Consider the following 22,208-nt stretch of genomic DNA (forward strand, 5'->3'; position numbering starts at 1 on the left):
GAGAGAGGAGTGATAATGATTTTCTGCTATCCCAAGAGCCTTTATCCTTAAGACCATTTCTGAGGGCAGTTTGTCTCCGCAATCTTTCAACCAGTACAACTGATGCATATATCTGGTCATTATAAATTATCTTTTTTTTCTTTTACAATTTTTTTTTTTGACACAGAATTTCACTACTGACCTAAATAAATGGCTGTATCTACCATTGCTGTTAATCTTTCCCAGAAGGTATTTAATGCTATACACACACACACACACACACACACACATATACTTTTTTCATAATCTTAGTGTTTAGTTTGCATGAGAAGTCATGCCAATATTATTGTTTTTATAAGGATTTCATGGTGTAATAGTTTCACGTAAATCTGTTGGTATGTAGTATATGCGAAATAGTAAACTCCTCCTTTTTCAAATAACAGACAAGTAGTTGGTATTCATAATCATTAGAGAATGTTTGATATTTCCATGTATTTGTTTACAGAATACAGTATGCATATAAGGAGAGCTTTTTCTTGGTATAATTTTATTTTGATATTTCAATTGTCACCAGTTCCCCTAAATTTCTTCTTGTACTTAAGCCTGACAGACAATGGCACAGTTTCACTGTACTGATGAAATTGATCCTACTACTTCACCTTTAGCACTGTTTTAGCCACTTAAATGCATACTCATTTCCAGAGAGAACTTCCACATCATTTTCTGAAACATTCTGTCTGCTTTCTGTAACAATCCTGATTATGTTCTTTTCCTATTAAAAAAAAAAAAAGTAATTTTTCACCCTGCTCTAAGAATTTCACATATACATACTTGTATTTGTTGTAAGGTTGGCTTCGTCCCTGTCCAAAATCAGGTCATTTAATAACAAGAGCTGGCAGCACTTCAAAGTCATACGTCCAGGATTTTGAAAATTACAAAGATTCTCCACTGCTGTCTTTTGAAGTTCCATTTTATTAATCAGAGAAAAAGCCATTTTGGCCAAAGTTACTTAATCATTTCAGTGATTTGGTATAACTTGAAACAGGCAAAATCTGTATTTCTCATTAGGATAAAATCTTTGATATTGATGTATGTAATGAATTAATAATGTACACTATAATATTTCTGTATTAGACAGACAGAGGTCAAGAATTTATGAATAAACCAAATTAACACAATGCAGTATATGTTACAGAGGCATAAAAAGAACACTGCTCAAAACCCCTCCATCCAATCCATATTGAACATGCATTTCAATATATTTGCACTTACGTTGTTCATATAAACCACATTATTGTTTTTTTTCAGTATGAAGATACAAAATAAACAAGGTCCTAGAATTCCAATTCTACTTATTCTAATAATTTTTAAGAAAACAGATGGTTTCTTACACTTAAGTAGATGGTGGGGTTTGTGTTTGGTTTTTTTTCTTTCCCCATCCATTATGTCAGACAATAATACTTGAATTGTAATTTGTCCTGTTAAGAATTCGATAAAATTTCACAATTTGTTTTCATTATTATTGAGCAGAGTCTCTACTGAGTTTTAGATATCAGAATAAAGCAGGCAGCCAGGACAGAAAGGATTAGAATCTGAAGTACTAGTTAGTACATGGTATTCCTGGAATGATGGCTCATGCTGCTGTTCCAAGGCATGGGATGTTACAGATTGAAGAACATGGGATGATGACACTAGGGAGATTTGAGAGGGTGCAGGAGGCATAAAGAAGCATAAAGAGCTCTGGGTGTATTTGTTATGCCATAAATATACTCAATTCATGTTTCTAAACAAGTCAGGAATAGATTTAAATCTTTTTGGTGCAGAAGTGGGCATGTAAATTTAAGTAAATTGTTGCACTACGGAACTGCATTTATTTCAAATTAATGCAAAAATTAATGCAAAGCAATAATTTCAAGACAAAAATATTAAATCTTATATCCCTGTTATATGGTAGTGTCAGCCCTGATGTGCAATTTTAAGACAAGAAAATAAACTTATTAAAAGACTGAAATACCTGTTCAGGGATGAGAATTTTTCTGCAGGTATGGGGGAAATAAAGGGAAAATAAAGTTGTCTTGTGCATGATAGCTCATTGCTTTTTAGTTTTTCAAGTGCAAATGTACTGGTAACAATTGCTTCAGCAGCAAGCTGTGATGTATTTCCTACTCCACTTTTTGCATTATACAGTCCATGTTCTCCTCATGTACCTGTAGGTTACCCATACATCTTTATGAACATGTTTCTGACAATACTACAGAAAAATATTCATCCTTTGAGAGAAGAGCAGAAAGAAATATAAATATGTAGTTGGCCAGCCTGTATCCTCATTGTTAGTCCTTAGAACTTAGTTTAGTGTTAGGTTGTCAGACATCAAAGCCAATCAGACAGACATTACTTCTGAGAACATTGTTGGTAAAGTGTTTCATTGATTGATTGTTAGCTAATAATAAGGTCTTCACTGGTATGAGCCTTCCACACTCAGATGAACTGAGACTAAAATAAGTGATATTAACACTAGTTCCACTCAACAGCTTGGGTTATTCACTAGAATCCAGCAGTTTATGAAAGCTCCTGAAAGGTTTAAACAAAAGCTATTGTTTATTACTATACACAAAGTCACAGATTAAGAAATGAAACGGTAGCCAAAAGCAAAGGTTGTTTCATTCAAAGCAGGGAGCAGGGTCAATTTGCATTCTAGATGTAGTGAATAGCTTTCAGTTCTAATTAGTGTATTAACTTAGCAAATACATGACTTCCAACCTTTAATTTCCTTTAAAAATTGAATGATTTCAAGTTCCTTTCTTAATACATTTCTACACAAGCTCTTGCAGGTTGCTTCATACAAATCTATACTAGTGTTCTATATGGGGTAAATGAAGCAGAAGGCAGGTTGCATTTATCCTATGACAAGATGAAAAGCTGATTACGCAGATGAGTGCAGATGAAGTGGAAACCTCTCAGAGATTAGGTTTTGCTCTCACTGTGCCCTACATTGCAGCCCAGCCTGACATAATCATTTCATGTTGGTTGCTTTCTGTGAACTCTTGTTTCCACATAAATCATGTGCTTGCAAAATGAAGTTACTAAGAAAGTAATTGTTAATCTTTGTCTGAAAGTACTAAACATCAGAAGAGCAAGACTTTCAGCCAGGGTTTTTTCCATTCCCTTGTCTGTAGACGTGTCTCAGTATGCAGAGTATGAAACTAGTACTTGTATAGGTGACCAGCTGATGGTCAAAAATTTCAGGTAAAAACTAAAAAAACTCATTTTGTTAAGTTTTCAAAAGGAAAGGAACATGTGAGTAATCTAAAGTGATAAGAATCTGGTAGTCTCTAGTATTTCAAACAGAGATGGAAGTTTCTGTTTGAGTTCAGTAAGATCATAATTATTTATGAAAGATCTACATATTGAGATAGTAAAAAATTTAATAAACTAATTCATGAAGCAGAATGAAATGGGACATTTTTGGGAGGCTACAAGTTACAGTGAGAAAAGGTATTTTGTTGCAATATTTGAATACACAGACAAGGGTCTTACATGCCTTTGGAAATTACAAGTTGTGTTTTTTACTAGAAATATTTTAACCCTAACTCTGTTCATTCAGAATTGTCGCTATTGTTTTTACCTGAGTCAGTTATTAGACAAACTTTTTTCTTCCCTTATGGTGCCTTTCTGAACGGAGAACTTTCAGGGAAGAGTGTCAGGAAGATTACTTGCAGTAAAGTGAGGTTCAGACCAATGAACTAGGTCCCTGCTCCTCAAATTGTGTCCCTTGAAATAGCAAGGTATTTTACGAGGTGGTTTAGGACTGCAGCTTGTATTCTGATTTTCCTCTTCTAGCAGCGTTAGGAGTACTGGAGAGGATTTCTTGTCCTCTAATGTCGCCGTTCAGAGTTATGTCTGGCTTGCTCGAGGGCTGTACTGCAATTACGGTGGTGAGCGGTACGACATGATTGGCAGCGATGCTCATCCAGGAGGAGAACAGATTTGACGGATTATGCAACGGCAGTTGACGAAAACAAGCAGGCTGCTGCCGCCGTGCTGCCTTAGGCTCCCTCAGCCCCACGCTTTGCCGGAGGGTCTGTTTCTGACACCTCGAGGGGCAGGAATCCCGGCCCCGGGAGCGGCGCTCCCGCGCGGAGACCGGCCCGGGGCCGCCGCCGGATCGCGCGCGGAGCCGGCGCGCGCCAGCCGCGCAGCCCGCCTATTGGTCAGTGCTCAGCCGCGCAGCCCGCCCATTGGCCGGCCGGGCCGTCAGTCCCGCCCTGCAGGAGGGAGCGGTGCGGCGCGCGCCCCGCAACGGGAGCGATCCGTGAGGCGGCAACGGCAGCGGCGGCCGCCGGGGGAGGAGGCGGGGGCGGCCGGGAATAGCGCGGGGTAGCCGCAGCCCCGCAGCCCCCGGCATCCCGTGTCCTCGCCGGCACCTGGAACTGCAGCAGGAGCGTCGCCACCTCGCGCGCTGCTTCTCGCAAGGTAATATTCTTTCGTTCGCTTGCCCCCAGCGCTCTGCCCATCTGCTCGGTTCCCCGCAGTGGCTCTGTCGCAGTCGAGTGGATTACAAAATAAAACCACTAACTCAAGACTGCAGGGATTGGATCTGTTTGGTTGTCATTAGCATCTCGTCTTCTCTCTGGCTGCTTATTTATAAATAGCTTCTGTGGGATCACGAGAGCTGGGATCTCTTAGTTTCTCTTGCGGTCCGAAGAAAGTCCGGAGATTTCCTCCCTCCCCCTTTCATGACAGCGCTATTAAAGTAAATTTAACTAGATTACTTCCCCCCGCCCCAAAATGACTCTTAAAACTATCCTCGATTTCTTCTAGTCTAGTGTGCGGGATAGTGAAGCGGGGAATGCAGATTTTTATAGTTCCTTAGCGTTTGATGTGTGCAAATACCGTCGGGCACGCAGGAGGGCAGATGAGTGGGAAACACGTGATTAATATTTACAGCGTTCAGACAATCTGTTACTCTGTGTTGTGAAGCTTAGAGGGGTCACCATTGCAGATGAGGCTGATGAGCTGTTACCCTGAGTTAGAATGCATTTGTATGCTGACATTTGCTAATGTCTTTTACACGTAGGAAAAAGGAAAATACTGCCATTCTGGAGAAACCCTTCTCTTGCTGCTTTGCACAGCGTCCTTTCTTGAGCTGCGATATTAAGCCACATCATCATACAACAGACATAGAGTTGGTCTGAGAACTGTATATATTTAGTCCTTCCGGCTGTCCCACAATCTTGTCTTGTGATACTTGTTTTCTCAAGTGTGTAGCAGGAATCATAATGAGTTCTTTTCTTGTAGCTTCACAGAAAATCAACCAATTTTAAAAAATTGCTGAGAAATTACAGAGGAAGGGATTTTGAATAAGTTCCTAATTTTAGTTATTTTTTTTACACCCATCCTTTGAATCATTCACGATGGCTTAATGATCATTTCACTTGTAGAAATATCTTGTGCAGGTGTTATCATTAAGCTATTATGTATACATTTAAAGATATCTTTACAGTTATATCAGTAGTATTCCTGTGACGTTTAGGTAAATCACTTCCACATAATGTTGTGAAACTTTTATATTTCAGGTAGCTTGGACTGTGCCAGCAGGTGAATTGGCTTGTTTTGGTACATTTCAGCAGAAGCAGTTCAGCAACTGTGGGTTAAATGGAGAGTGAAAGAAAGAACTGCTTTTTGGTGTTACGATAAAAAAAGAAACTGTCCACGCATAACATCATTAACTTAATTTGAAGGACTGTAGATAAAATGTTGTAGTTTGGTATGAAATCAAACATGTGAGCAATGGAAATAATTTTTCGCCTGAGTTGAACCTATCTCACTAAAAGTCAAGTAGCATGGACATGCATGTTCCTGCATGGTTTTTTAATGGATGTATGTGTAAGGGGTACAGCTACATGGGCATAGGTGACTTAATCATGTTGTAAGTAGTAAACAATGGGATAATGTTTCTCTAATATTTTTCATCTTAAGAAGATAGGATTGAAGTAGAGGCATGGGTAAAAGATTATTATCTCTGTAGAAATTTTCTTACATAGACAGGTATTTTCAGGAAATTGGAACTTTTCCTTTCAATTTCTGTTTTCAGATTTTCATATCTGTAAAGTGAAAGCTAAAGGCAAATACCAAGTAGAAAATTGGGAAATGGCTGTGTTTCAAAATAAATTCCAAGGTAATGAATGTCACCTTTATACTGACATTTGTCAGGATATAAAAAGGTGGTGAAGAGACAGTTCTGCCTGTGATATGAAGAACTACTTGGGAGGGGGTTTGTGGTTTTGGTATTTCACTGGGGGTTTTGGAGTTGTTGTTGTTGTGTTTGTTTGTTTATGTTTACCTGAGAAAAGACCTAGGCCCTTCATGCTGTCATTTAACAAGGTCGTCCTTTGTGAAGCTTTGATCCTGCTTTAACTAGCACTCATAAAATATTTGAAAATGGAGCCAAAAGTCAAAAGCAGCCTTTGCAAATAAATACAAATAATACTTTCCAGACAGTGGTCAAGAGTAGGAAAGAAAAAACAAGATCACAGAGGTCTTCATTCATTAAGGCTTGAGGGTTGGATGGCTTTTTGCTCCTATAGTATAGTATTTAAGAACTGAATGAGTTCTATTCTTAGAAAAAAACAACTGTACTATGTGCCTTTGAGTTGCTGTTTGCAAAAATTAGTTTGCGTCCCTTTCTCCACCCAGTCTTCCTGGAATCTAAGTCGGTCAGGTTTTAATTTTTCTTTAGCTATTTTGGCATGAAATAAGTTCCTCTTTTAGCTTAGATCTCATATGACTTAAAAATATATATAATCTGAATGTATATTCCATTAGGTTTTAGGTATCAGGAGGAGTACCAAGATGCAGGAAACTGGCCAGCATGGAATAATCAAATTGACTCAATGGAATCCAAACCTTAACCAAGTGTAAATTGTTTCTACTGTTTCAGCATATTTTATGTATTTATGAATTATTCCTTGATGAAAACCTTTCTTTTTTTAGTAAATAATCACGTCATGGCTATAGTTTCTAGTTGTGACCATGAATGTTTATTTCCCCATACTTGGAGACAGTAGGAGCAAAGACTGCAATAATGTTTTAATGACAAAGCTCAAGTTGGTTCTTGATTTTCTTTTTTTGTAAATGCAGTTTTATGTCTAATGGCCAGAGATAGTTCAAACCTCCCCTGAGACAGTGGAACCTATGGAACTTAGATCTGCCTGTAATGAGAAACCCAAGGAAAGGGTTCTTTTTGCCATGATCATTTAGTCTTATGCAATTCCATTACATCTTTCCAGAGTAATATTTGTGATTTTTCTTGCCTCTAAGTGTTGCCAGTCTAGAGATACAGTATGTATAGCTAGTTATGCAGTATGTATATTCTGGCTGAGAAGCTGGAAAGAAAGTCACTGTCTCCTAGTCAGGCAGGTACTAGCATTTCTTCGCTTTCCATGGAAGATCGAACCTCCAGTCATTACTTTGGACATTCAGCTTGACTTCAAATCCAGTTCTACGGGGCGATAATGAGGGCTGATTATGTCCACAAGACCATATACATTTTGTTGAGTCGGGCCCTTAGAAAATTGCAATAGACCTTTAAATTCTTAATATTGAATTGCGTCTATCCTCCATTAAAAGAGCCATCAAGTCTTATAGATTCATTTAAATGGCACTACTGAAATCTTGAAGTAAAATGAGCATTTCTTACGTCAAGATTTAAGTCGACATTTTTCTCATTCTCTTGATCCTGTTGTATTTTAAGCTTATTATATTGAAATACTGTGTTCTTCATGTTTTAATCTTATTGCTTCTTTTCTCAATGAGGATTGTTTGTTGCTGAAGTCAGAACTTCATGGAGGATTTATGTAACCTGTTTAAACTTAAACTAATTTGAGTTTATCATTATTTTAAAATATTTTTATTGGTAAAAGTGCATTTGCTGTTGACAGACTTGCTGAATTTAATAGAAATTCTGTATTAAATCTTCCATGATAGGGAGCAGACCAAAAACATGATAATGACATATAAGCAATTAACCATTTTCAAGACTTTTAAAAATGTTAATGATATGCACTTGGGACTGATAAAACAGATTAAATGTATATCTAAAACCCAATGCTTACTTTAACAGGCCTTTTGTAAACCTATGATTTCTCCTAGCAATTTGATTTATATTTTTTTTGTTGGTTGTAGTCATATGTTGAAACCATGAAATGCTACTAGAAAAAAGTTGGAATGAAGAAGAAAAAGGCAACCACAGTTCTCTGATGTAATATTTTCTTCTTTGAGGTGTTAATATTATCATCACAAGTCATTACATCCCATTTTATCTTGTACAGCCAAGGTTTTCAAAACTTGAATTATTGTTAGAATTTTTGAAACAACCCAATATTCCTTAAGGGTAAAGTAATTTCAAGACCACTAAAATTTTTGAAGGGAGAAAAGTTAAAAGTATTATTGAGCTTATTCTAAACCATTGCATAATTTTTGAAAAAATATGCATAATTAAAAATAGGTTTGTTAACTTGTCAAATACATTGCTTTACAAAATTGTTCTTGATTCTTAAGCACTTAATGTGAGACAGAGTGTTTGACCTTTAATTACAGAAAGATATATTCAAAACCTGCTGTATTTTGTGAAGGAGTCCTTCTATAGTTACAAAATGTTATGGGAGAGGTTTTAATTGCTGTTATTATTCTTTAAATTCAGTTTCTCTCTTGTTTTTACCACTGAAGTTTCCTTATGATTTGCACCTCCTTTTATGATTAGTCCAAAGTTTTTGCAGCTGTATTTTCTTCCCTTGCTCTTGAAATAGCTCAAACATTTGCTGCAATGTAGCCTTTTAGTTTCTTTCTTTGCTTTCCCTAAATACTGTGTTGAGTTTAAAGTTCAGAATATATGGCCAGATATATCTCTGAAAGTGATGTTTGGTGAAAGACCTCTGATCTGAATGACTGTATACTAAATGCCTCATTTAAATATCATCACGACACTAACAAATATGGGCATTCAATAATGAAATAAATAAATAAATATGTTCTTTCTTGGTTTGGGGAAATGAAAGATGTTATTAATATGGTACAGAACAAGATGCAAGCAAAATTAAAGCTTTTGGACAAAGATTAAGAAGAAGATGATCCTTTCATTTAGAAAATACTTATTTTATTCACATTGTTTTCCTGTAGAAATACCCTATACTTGCTGCCAGAAGTGGAAACAAATTACTGTGTTACAGGATACTGTGTATCCTGTAAAACTTACCCATTGATAAAGTATTGAGAAAAAATGTTTTATTGTAAGGGGTATTATCTATCTGGGTTAAAACTGGAAAAAGTCATGTGTTCAGTTTATGACTGAAGTCATTATGTTCAAATATGATATTGCAAGTCTGCGTCTTTTTGTTCACTGTAAATGTGTATTTTTTTATCTTTTCCTGATAATACAGTATTTTTGTGCTGAAATATGTCAAGATTATGTTTTAGATAATGTGAATAGTTTGTCTCAATAGCTGTTCTGGTCTAGTATGGCTTTTTGTTTGTTTCTTTCTTTCTTTGTTGCTTGAAAATCAGCTGACTATTAATAAGTGCAGCTTTTCATTAAGACATCTGTAACCTGAGGCAAAGGATATTTTCCTCTTGCCTCTAATTACTTTTTACATCACTATATGAGTTCAGCTGAATATTAGCCACTATCCCCTGTACACATATCAAGGAGTAGTTTTCTATTTTAAGTTATAAAATTTCATTGTGAGTCTTCATCTTAGGTACAAGGGATATAGGGGAGGTGTTAGGTGTGTAGGGATGTTGTAGGGGAGAGTTGTGTGAATTAGGTATATATATTATTACATTGATGTAACATTAGTAAAGCACAGTATTGTGATTGAAAACCATGTGATTGTTGTTGAGGAAAGAACCCTGTCTTTATTTTAAAATAGATAAAATAATTGTAACATTTATTTTAATTTCTGGATTTGGCAAAATACACTTTTCACAGACTTTTCTGAACTATAAGAGACCCACAATGATCATTGAGTCCAAGTCTTAAGTGAATGGCACATACAGGGATAAAACCCACAGCTTCATCATTAGCACCATGCTCTAACCAACTGAGCTAATTACAGGTTTTCTTAGCATCAAAGAGAGTTTGGGGTAATGTTTGTTTGCTTGTTTATAAGCATCTTTTGAATCCCTTTGAATCATAAATTTGGGATTCTACATATGGTGTGAGTATGTGGAATGTTTTTAGTGGTACTTACCTTTCAGTTTGCCTCTTAGCAGTCAGAAAACTCTGTTCTAGTAAAAAAAAACCTAGAAGCAAGATGATTGACTCATCTGCTCTCCTGCGTCTTTCTGTGCCAAATGCCTAAGAGCAAGGTGGAAAATGTAAAAACCTGACTGAAGTACAGAAGGAATTTGTCTGTTTGTTTAAATGCTGTACTTTTTGAAATAGTCTGTTTCAAACAGGCTGTTACTGTGTTATTTCTTTGGGATATGTGTTCAGATTGCCTTTGCTCATTCTCTGCTTTAATGTCTGCTGGTTTGCTACTTAATGTACTTGCTACATTAAAGAGTTTTCATATTTGTAACATCCATTGCAGACTTCTTTATTAGCAACCTCCTAAATAGTCAGATGGGTGAGTTTATGATGAAAATCTCATTTGGTAACTAATTCTTGTAAATTAGTCACCTTTGATAAACAGATTTTGACATTTTTGTGGTATGGTTGACTCTTAACAACAGTTTCATGAGGACTTGTGTGACAACTTCTATTTTTTTAAAATTGCTGATGCAGTTGTGCCTGAAACAGATACATACTGCTTTGCAAAACTGAAGTAGGCTACAAAGGGATGAGAACTTTCAGGTCAGACTCCTTTTGGGAACTTTTTTTGAGACCTGGTGGTGCAAATAATACATGTATTATTTTATATTTGACTAGTCAAACATAATATACATTCTTTTGTGCAAATGTTGAGTATTAATTCTTAACCCCAAAGTAGCATAGTTGCTTTTTTCCATCTTCTTTACACTAAGATGATAATATGCATATTTGCAGCTATGTCATATGTGACAGTGATCTACAAAGGACCAGACCAAGTATGGATCACTTTGGCTACCAAGAATGTATTTGTTCCTAGTGAGGCATCATCTTATTCAATCCAGCCAGAAACTTTTAAACCCCATTTTAATTAACTTTGCATGCCTTGTGTAAATTATCTTTTTGTTAAATTACGGTTTTTGTTTTCAAGAAGTTTCAATTTCCTCATCTTCAGATCACAAGGATGATGTATTCAGAGATCTAGGTTTCAGATTTTTTGTTTCAGGGACTCTGTCATGGATTTCCTGGTTCTTGGTGTTGGATTAGATTGAACACAATGACACAGCCAAAGGTTGCATTTATGGTTAAAAATTGGTTTTGCTACACAAGCCTCTGCATAGTGGATTAACTTAATGACTTTACACCCTGTGTTTTGGGCTGTTTCTCTGTTTCATCTGAATTTGTTGGCAAGACTCTAGTATGCTTTAATACTTTCCCTGTGACATTGGATGAGATCTGAAATTTAATAAAGCAGCTTTCTGTCTGGCATAGGCTCTGCCTTGTATTCCTTAATGCTCTCTTTGCTGGTGTAATTCAGTACTTGTGAAGAGCAGTATTTTAAACTACTATTGCTAACAATATACAGTATCGTTCAAGCTATACAAATAATTTGGTTGGTATTTGTGTGTGTGTTTTTTGGTTTGGGTTTTTTTTGTTGGTTTTGGCACAATTCAATAAACATAATGAAGACTTAGAATTGGGAAGTTCTTTATGTAATTCCTTTATTTATGTCAAGACTGCTGGAAGGAGCTGTAATATTTTGTCTTTATGAAGATATTATAACCTTTATCTTTCTAATGACAATGTTTGTAAGTCAAATGAAAATTTGAAAGAACCTCAGAGAAACTTGAGCTTTTAGGCAAGAGAAGGAAATGATGGTGTTTGTCTCTATTTGTCTCTATCAAACCAGTTGTGCTCGGTAAACAAATATTATGGTCATTTCATTTCATTGTCTTCGAGCTTGTGATGTGAAGCCTTGGTCTGTTCATATTTTTACTACCTTTCCTCTACCATGTTTTTTCTGTTGTGATGTGTTAATTAGCTGCGTAGCTCAGAAAGTCATAGTGTGCTCAGAAACAGTTTGTCCCCTAGTAACAATCAGATATTAGGGAGAGCTGGAAAAGTAGGGAATTTCAGTTCTGGCTTACTTGAGTATAAGAGAAAGGAGGAAGACCATCTGTCATGCTGAGAAGTGAATGGTGTGTCCTGCTAGAGAAAAGGAACTGTAGGAATGGAGATCCGGGTTTCTAAGAGCACATTTTGAACAGCATAATTAAATAGATGTGTTGGCATTAGAATTTGAAGACCACTGTGTCATTCTTTTGTTGTTAAACTGAAAGAAAATTCATCAGCAGAGCAGACTTACTTCTCAGCTGCCTATTTAACAATTTCAGCTGTTCTTTCTAGTTATTTGCTTTCTCTAAGTAGATGTTTATTTCCTTGAAGCAGTACTTCTCACAACCTGAATCCCACTGTTCTGCTACTATGCTTTGGAAAGTTGTGTAAGAGAAACTTAACAATGATGTTGAAGGTGGTTTTCATTGCTCCATGTTTAATGTTCTATACTTAAAATTTTAAGATTTCTTGGAATAATGTGTTTTCTATTTAACTTGTATGCTTTGCCTGAATGTGACTTTATTTTACAGTATTTCATTCCCTGTAGTAAGGTTTGCAATGGAAGTAGTCTTATAAGCAGATTGCAAAGTTAACAAAAACGTTGGGAATGAGTGTTGTAATAACATTCGGAAGTCCTTTACCAGTTTCTTTCCTTGACATAGTTCTCCTGATAGTTTCTTATAATGCTTCTGCTTGTAGAACAGGGAGTTCACTTCTTTCTTTGTTTTCCAATGGAAGATTATAAAAAATGCTGAAGGCAATGAAGTTAAAATGTTTTCTTGGTCATAAATATATCTAGTAGTAGAAATAAGCTTCCAAATACCAGTAAGCAGTGCTGTGCATGGAATCACAGTGTCTTTTAAATGGATGTTTTGATACAGAATTTGTCATTGGCCTAATACTTAAAAAGTGTCCTTTCTGTTATTGCTCTTGTTACTATTACTGGTTTTTTTTCTAATAACTGACTTTTAATAGTTAATTTCAAAGTCTGTGTAAATTTTTTCATTACAAGGTGTTATGTTCTACTCACAGTGATTCTGCATTTTAATGTGTCAGTGTGTGTGTACCGAACCCATTGTTTTATTTGGTGTAACTAAGAAGAAAACAAAGGGGATGTAGCCTTTGTACTAGGTTCCAACTGGTATGATTTGTTATTCAAAGTTAATACCTCTTAAAAAAAAAAAAGAAAAAAGTCAATAGATTTGTATATCTGTAAGTGAAAAAGAACTTTTAATTTTAATTATTTTTGCAATGTGATATAAGGAGAGCTGTAGGTCATGCTTCAGTAATGTAATAATTCAGAACTCAGATTAGATTGTGGGAGCTGCTTGGTTTTTGGGAGGGGCATAGCTCAGCAAATCTATGCAGCTGAGACAAGGGCTAGCTAGTTCTCTTATTTACACATATAATCTTATGTCACAAAAAAAACCCAAACCAAAACCATGCATGTTACCAAAAGTAATGTGCTCTATAGAACAGGGCTGCCTTGAACCTGGTGATATCATAGATATCATTTGAGAATACTGAATTTGATCATTATGTCTGGATCTCTAGCTACTGGGTCTATAGCTTCCATGATGCTGTTTCCTAAGGGGTGTTCACTACTTGACTGAAGAATGAGTAGGGTTACAACAGCTCCTAACATTTCTGTATGCAGAACCACTCTTGACTGCATCTGCCCGTGGCACACACACCCTGTGTCTGTATGATCACCCTATGCTAGAAGAGCAGCAGGCATGCACAGCTGGAGACAAGGAAGACTGGTGAGGCAAGAGGTGAGGCTGCTCTTTTAGGTAGTCTTCAGCCTTGCCTGTAGCTCAAACTCCAGACTCATACAATGAGTTAAAACAAGAACAAAAGAGGAAACAGAATGGCATCTTTTTCTCAGAAGCTCTTACAGATCTATGAAACAACAAACCAGTCTTCAAAAAAGTGGTGACTAAAGGTTTTGCACCTTTTCTATCACTTCCTATACTTAAACAGTGTTCTGAATCATGCTACTCAGCTCTTAACTGTTGGTGAAGAGAATTCAGAAGCTCATATGTCTCTAATGGAACACTTCTCTTACTGTAGTCTGTCTCCTTAGGATGTCTCCTGTCTTTAAGGATTGTGTGTACATTTTAAGAATTTTGCTGGCATGAAGAATGATACTACTCAAAGTAAATGGAAAGACTGAAACTGTTTAAAGAACATTATAAACAGATGCAATTAAATCACTACAATAAATGACTGCTTGTTGATAGGATGTTTTGGGTAAATGCTGCTTGATTCTTACAGTTGGGCTTCACTAGTTACTTATAATAAGTTAAGGGTATCATTATAAAATGGTATCTAACTCTGCATAATAAAAACTGATACAAAACTTGTATAATTTTGGACCTCAGCAAAGCTTTCAATAATGCGTCTCACAATATCCTTCTGGACAAAATGTCCAGCACACAGCTGGATAAACACATCATGTGATGTGTGAACAACTGGTTCATGGGTCAGGTGCAAAGGGTTGTAGTGAATGGGGTGACATCAGACTGGTGACCTGTGGGGCTTCACAGAGCGCCATCCTCGGCTCTGTGCTCTTCAGAATCTTAATTAACAACCTGGATGCAGGACTTGAAGGAATTCTTGGTAAGTTTGCTGATGTCACTAAATTGGGAGAAGCTGTTGACTCCCTCAAACACAGAGAGGCCCTGCAGGGATACCTCAACAAATTAGAGGACTTGGCAATCACCAACTGTATGAAGTTCAACAAGGGACAATGCAGGATTTTGCAGCTGGGATGGGCAACCCTGGATGTATGGACAGAGAGGAATGAGAGGCTTGAGCGTAGTGCTGTGGAAAAGGGACCTGGGGTTCCTGGTCAATGGCAAGTTGAACATGAGCCAGCAGTGCCCTGGCAGCCAGGAGGACCAGCTCCTGGGGAGCATCAGGCCCAGCATCACCAGCTGGGCAAGGGAGGGGATTGTCCCCTCTGCTCTGAGCTGGGGCAGCCTCACCTCCAGTGCTGGGGACAGTTCTGAGAGCCACAGTATAGCCAAGATATAAAGTGTTAGAGAGCATCCAAAGGATGGCCATGAGGATGGTGAAGGCTCTGGAGGGGAAGCCTTAAGAGGAACAGCAGAGGTCACTCACTTTGTTCCACTTGTAGGAGACACATTACAGCCTTCAACATCCTCATAAGGGGAAGCAGAGGGGCAGGTACTGATTTCTTCACTCTCATGAACAGGGTCAAAGAAATGAAGAAATGGCATGAATCTGAGTAAGGGGTGATCGAGGTTGTGTATCAGGAAAAGGTTCTTCATCCAGAGGGTGTTTGGACACCGGAACAGACTCCCCAGGGAAGTGGTGACAGCACCAGCCTGACAGAGCTCAAGAAGCATTTGGACAATGCTTTCAAGCAATGGTGTGACTCTTGGAATGCCCTGGCAGGACCAGAAGTTGCATTTGATGATCTTGATGGGTCCCTTCCAAATCAGCTTGTTCTATGATACTATGAAATATGTTACATAGTAATATGACTATATAAATAAAATTATATAAATTTATATTATATAAATAAAATTCCTTTTAAATACTGTTGCCTAAATTTTACTCTTTTAAAATTATGAAAAGTTCCATTGTATTTATGCTTTTTCAGTTGAAAATGGAAATTCCTGCATTTTTCAATGTAGGAGCAGGTGCTCTTTTTTGTGCTTCTGTGCTTTAGGTCTTCCCTGATGCTTATGCATTTCCTAGTGACTTCAGACTTCTCCACTTTAATTGTGGTAGCAGGGTTCCCCCTGGATAAAAAACAATTTAGTTCTCAAAAGGAGAAAAAAACCTTCCATTATGTATCCAAAGAATGTAAATATATCCAATCTGTAGGAAGAAAATATGTGATGAAAGAATAGGAAATAAAAAAGTTCAAAAAATCTGACTATAAAAGTACAATTACACTACTGCATGTTGATTCAAAATAGATTTGTAGAGTACCTGTATGTTAGCCAAGTAAACAAAACCTATATTTTTTTGTTATTCCAAGTTTTCTTGATGTCTTGGCAGTTCCATAAAATAGTACAAGAAGAAAATATTCCACCTTTCTTATTTTCTAAATGTTTTCTTGGTAAATATAGCAGTGAGACCTAATTACATCATGATGGTGTTATGCTGGTGGTTGTGCTGAGGAAAAAGGCAATAGGCATACTTGAATGGTTCTTTTACCTAAATGTTCAACAGCATGTTAACTTTTAAGAGAGAGGGAAAGAGATTCCACCATTCAAAAGCAAAGTCTCTTTGAAATGGGTGTTTTAGTGACTAACTTGTGACCTGATGGAACAGCATTGACTGAGAACCCTGGAGACAGATGATGTATGACAGAGAAAGATTATGACTCCAACTATGAGTGTTAGCAATGCCATTATTTTTGTGTCAGATTTTTCAAGGTAAAAGATTTGTATCAGAAAATACTGAGAGAAGATTGTGCTTCTGCAGGCTTGTTATTTGTCATATTAAATTTGCCATAATCAAGTTTGACAGGCTTCTCTTTATTTTTTCCAGCAGACAATATTATTGTTGAAGATTAGTCAGATGCCTTCCGTCCATTCCCTGCCTCACATGCTATGTCATGCAAGCTTTGGAACACTTAGAACATAATTTAAATGAATGACTAATTTGGCAAGCATAATGGAAGGCACACATACCATCCTTGAACTGCACAAACCCATTATGGAGCTTTGTTACATCAGCTTCTATCATCCAGAGGGGGAAGTCAGAGGATTTACGTACAAGGGCTCTGTAACTCTGGATAGAATCAGTAAGCGTTTCTGTAGCTGTTACCAAGTAAGTGAGAGGTTAGACATGGACCTGAGAAAACAGCCATATGAAAACTTTGGAGATATTATTTTCAAGCAAACTACCACAAAAGACCTTCTCAATGAGCTGTATAAACTAGCTGCTGAAAAGGAAAAACTGTTAGCCAGTGTTTTGAGATCTCATCATATTCTGGACCTTAAGGCAGGACATCAGGAGGAAAAGCGACAAGATGTTTCCGGAGTCCTGAAACTTAAAGGTGATAATTACACAGTTTACACATCCAGTCTTACACATCAGCCGGAGTTATTGCTGGATTCTACAAAGAGAGACAATTTGAATCACAAAAAAATGAGGAAATACAGAAGGAAAGAGAGCTTTGAGGAGATCAGACATCGGAAAGAGGGAAAAAAGATACATGAACATCTCTTTTTACTGAGTACACAAGACATGCAACAGAAAAATAAGAAGATGGGCTCCATAAGACTTCCTACCAGGAATTATCCCAGCTCCTTTTCTCCCTCCAGCTGGCTAACAGTAAAAGGTAAGGATAATTTACCAGTAGATAATACAATACAACCAGAAAAGTGGACAGAAGAGGGGTATTTTCTTAAGAGAAACAAAGCTGTGAAATTGGATGCTGACTTACCAAGTTCCAGCTCAAAAGACATCAGTGATGTTGTTGCTGTTGAACCAGTGGATATTGGAGAATGCACTCCTGAAGTTACCAAGGTACAAGAGAGGACCAGTTTGGTGAATTCATCTCAGTACAGTCTGTCTAACAAACTCGAGGCATTGAGTAAATCTGCAGCTGCTAAAATCTTGAAAAGTAGCAAGTATGCTGAGCCAGTATGCAAGGAGAAACCAGGAATCACAGTTGTTGCTGAAGTCCAGGATTTAGACACTTGTATTAAAAAAGTTACCAAGCCCCCTGCAGAGTCTTTACCTGATTCTCACAGAGATAATGAAACCATTTCTCCTGTTCTCACAACAGCACATAACGAGTTTTTATCAAGAACTGATGTATACTCTGTGGATGAGGCTGCTGGAGACTCTAATAACAGTGTGCTGCAGGAAAAGGAGGAAGACAGCTCTGGTTTACAGTACAAAGCAGAGAGAGTGCACATTACTGATGAGTCATGCAACCTTGTGGGAGCAGTTAATAAAGCTCTTCTGAAAGTTATCCGGAGCGACAGTTTAGATGAAGCTGCAGAATGGAAGAGACTGCAACAAATTACAAGAGTAGACAGAAACCTGCCAGGCTCACTATATGAGAAAAGGACCACGGCATCCTGGGGAAACGGCAAGCATTTATTTTTGAACCTGCCAGTAAATGAAAGTCCTGAGATTCCTCAGACAAATAATAATCTTAAACTGGAAGAGAAAAGGCTGCATTCACCCCCATTAGCAGCAGTGAGTAATGTTTTTAGTAATTCATATCCGCTATCTAATACACACAAACAAATGTCACCTATTCCTTCTCCGTTATCTTCGAGACTGCCTAGCCCACAGCTGCATCACCGGATCCTGCCGTTACCAACACAGAACACCGAGGACGAATCCAAGTTTGGTGACTATGGCCATGGAAGACACAGTGCTATAAACTTCTCTTTCAGTGATTTGGAGCCGCAGTTTTACCGGAAGTTTTCTGATCCTGGAGAATTGGGATTTGCCAGCAGACAACGGGGCCTACGTCAGAATGCAACTGCAGGACATTCTGAAAAGTGTACTGTGCAAGAAAAATTAACTATTCAGACACAGCAGAATTTCTGTCCAGGTCAGTCCTACTTCATACATTTTTAAACTAATAGAATCAACCAAGCATGAATGTCTTGGAGTATTTTCTGGGTTGGGTCAGTTTGGGGTTTTTTTAATACTAGGTATTAATAATAAATACTATGTTAAATAAAAAACTATTTTTCACTGCTTATGGATTAGATGAAAAGTTGTTGAAGTTTTTAAACAAAAGTTACAGCTATAAAAGGTTTCAAGATACATTTTTATGTCAGCTTATTTTCAGTCCTGTTGTTACTGAATTACCTCTTAGCCACAGTTAAGGAGAAATCTTTCTGTATAAAATGAAAAAAGTGTGCACACTTATTTTCCTGCTTTTCCTAGGCTGTGTTCTAGTCATTTAAAATGTTATGGTAACATTTATTCTCCAAAATGTTCTTTTTTCTTGTTTGGCTTAACTGATAGAATATTTTCTGAACAAGCTAATATACAGTGCCTTAAGTATAGGACTGGTGCTTTGCCCATTTAGCTATAAGAAGTTGATATAAGTTCTATAAGAAAAGGCTTGTTTTTAAAATGATTGCATGCAGGAGTCATGTTACAATGTATTTGAATACAGTGCATGGGATTATTTATAAAGATTTACTGTGTAAAAATGCATAATTGTATGACATCCTCAATAGCTATTTTTGTTAGCTAGAACATCCACAGCTATACCCTTAATTTTTAACTTAAGAAAGAGGAAGACTGAAGGACCTAGTTCTTCAGTGGTCTAGGTGTGGCTCAGACTGGTACCTCTGTCTTAGAGTGGGGGCTGGAAGTGCAAAGTGACATGAAAGGAGGATTCCAAAAGGGGAGGTGTGTAGGGATGTGAAATCATTACCTTAGCCAGAGGGTGCTGAATACTGCCTGAGGTTTGCATTTATGCTACTTCTAGAAGTTGTGTTAGTTCCACTCAAGACTACATCAAATTTAAGGTGTTGTTTGGTGAGTTGACAAGGCTGAAAAGATGGGTGCTATGCTTTTCTTTCATTCCTTTCTTGGTTCTGTTGTGCTGTGCTGTCCTACCTCTCATTACATCTTGTACTCATCATACCTTTCAGTGAGCTGGTTTAGCTGACAAAAACAGGAATTTCACCTCTTTATAAGAGTAAAGTAGCTAATCTTTTTCTCTCTGTTTTACATTAGTACTTTTTATATTAATGTATCATTTGGAATTGTTGTGGAACTGTATTTGGTCTGTACTCTTGTATTGTCTTTGCTTGGGATAGGGTTAATTTTCTTTACAGTGGCTTGTATGGGGCAGTGTTTTGGATTTGTGATGAAAACTGTCTCTGTAACACGGGGATGTTCTAGCTTGTGCTGAGCGGTGTTTGCACAGCATCAATCCCTTCTCTGTTTCTCACTCTGCATCCCCCCAGTGAATAGACATGGGGCTGCACAATAGGCTGGGAGGGGACACAACCAGACAGATGACCCAGACTAACTAAAGAGAAATTCCCTGCCACATAACGTCATGCTCAGGAATAAAAGCGGAAAGAGGGGACTTTAGAGGGGTTAGCCATCTTTTGCTTGGGACCTGACAGGGCATCGGTCTACCCATGGGAGGCGGTGAGTGATTGCTGTAGCATCACTTGTTTCCTTTTTTCTTCTCTCTCTTTCCACTTATTTTTCACTCATTAAACAAATTTTTTGTTTGTTATCTTGACCCCCAGTTGTTGGGGTTTTTCCACGCCTCTTGCTCCATGCCACTTGGGGGAAGGGAGGAGGGAGGGAATGAGTCTGTGTGTGGTTAACCCACAAGGATTTCACAAGAAACAAAACAACACACATATATACTAATGGCATCTGTTGGCTGGAACTCCTGTCTGTTGAGCAGAAACACTTTTGTGAAGAGAAGAAAAGCAGACAAGCCCAATTTTAGTTCTTGTTTACAGTTACCTGGCAACATTAGTACAGATAGAAAATATCACAAGTTTTTTGGTTTGGGTTTTTTTTTTTTTTTTCATTTTCAAGTATGATTGCATGCCAGCATTATTACTGGAGTGTCAGAAAACCCCTGACTTTAAAGAAAAATTCCCTATTTTGCTGGCATATATAATGCCAGCATTATATTATATTATATTTGGATCTGCGATAATATGACTTTCCATTTCCATCTGAACTTTGGGGGGAATCATTCATATTGACAGAGCATTTGGAATCCCACTCTTTTGTAAACATACATGAATAATAACTGATTATAGTTCAGTGAGACAAATTATGTAGCTTCAATTTTAGTTAATGTAAATGATATTAAGATTTACAGTTATAAACTGGCATTCCTGGTTTGATTCTTATCAGATTCCTGCCATGTGTGAAGAGCAGAGTTCAAGACTATTTTTCAGATTTGTCTTCAATGGGGTGTTATTGTGAAATGTTTTAATTCCAGTCTGTTATTAAATTTTCTAAGTATCTACAATGACTCTAAGAATTACGGAGAATTATGCTCAACTTTTTATCAGTCAGGTTGATTGAAGGATATGCTTCATGGGAAAAATTATGACCTTTTGAATATCTTTTCAAAGTTCTGTTGCTGTCACAGTATGCCCCACTTCTTCCTGAAAAAGTTTTGGAGCCTTTTGTTACCCGTGTAACTTTGTATTTGGAAAATTTCATTATTAGTTAACTATTCTTATTTATCAGTTTAAATTATGAATTGGACTCATCATACGGCTCTACACATAATTTTAGTTCTCTTTTCTTATTGTTTGTAATCATGATTCTTAACAGTCTTTCTCAATAATTGCATAATATTCCTTCAGTCAAAACTGAAACAACTAAGGCAGAGTGCCTTATGTCTGTACTTCCACTTTTTCTCAAATTCAGTTTCTTTATAGATATATAGATACATATTTGGCACATATATCATAGTTTCATTGCACAAAGTTCAATTAGTAGTTAATTTGAAAGTACAGTTTACTGGATCTTCTTGTTGAAGTGCAACTGTTGGCCATGGGAATAGGCCACAGCTTTCATCTTAGTAAGTTAATAGTTAACTGGGAATAATTTATAGTTCAACTATAATTATTTGGCAATTTTCTCTGTAGGTGGGACCGGGAATCAAAATTCCAGTATTAGCATGCAATAGTTCTATTTGAATTATCAAAATTCTAAGAAAAAACTTTAGAATAACTTAAGGTTTTCACATGATGAATTGCTCAGTTACAAGCAGCAAAAGCAGAAGTACAAACACTAAAATAAAAATAAATTACATTTATTAAATCCTCAGAAATATACTTCCTGCATTTCTGTATGAAATTTTTTCTACTCTAATATGAAGTACATCATGCTTTTGTAGTCTTGGAGAAGCCTTTGAAAATATCTTCAATGTATCTGAATATCGGATATATTGTCTCAGGGAAAGATTTTCTGAGACCTTTTAATTCCTGTCACTGCTTCTCTCTCAAGTTGTTCACAGCAGTAGAAAAACTAGGGAGAAAATTTTCAGAGCTATTGTATCAATTTAGTA

General features: G+C 37.0%; 1 protein-coding gene across 2 annotated transcripts in view; it reads left to right on the forward strand.

Moving 5' to 3' along the window:
• The first annotated feature begins 4,349 nt into the window (after positions 1–4,349).
• Positions 4,350–22,208, forward strand: part of FMN1 (formin 1) — a 183,540-nt gene continuing 165,681 nt past the window's right edge. For both annotated transcript variants that reach the window (XM_088057470.1, XM_088057471.1), the window contains exons 1-2: positions 4,350–4,452; positions 16,715–18,740. In XM_088057470.1, the coding sequence (XP_087913596.1) occupies positions 16,817–18,740 (1,924 nt within the window). In that variant the 5' untranslated portion in view covers positions 4,350–4,452; positions 16,715–16,816. The remainder of the gene's footprint in view (positions 4,453–16,714; positions 18,741–22,208) is intronic.

The sequence above is a fragment of the Pseudopodoces humilis genome, chromosome 7, assembly GCF_049639895.1.
Source record: "Pseudopodoces humilis isolate 2021_Gansu_Grassland_sample_001 chromosome 7, ASM4963989v1, whole genome shotgun sequence".
In the NCBI taxonomy this organism is placed as follows: domain Eukaryota; kingdom Metazoa; phylum Chordata; class Aves; order Passeriformes; family Paridae; genus Pseudopodoces; species Pseudopodoces humilis.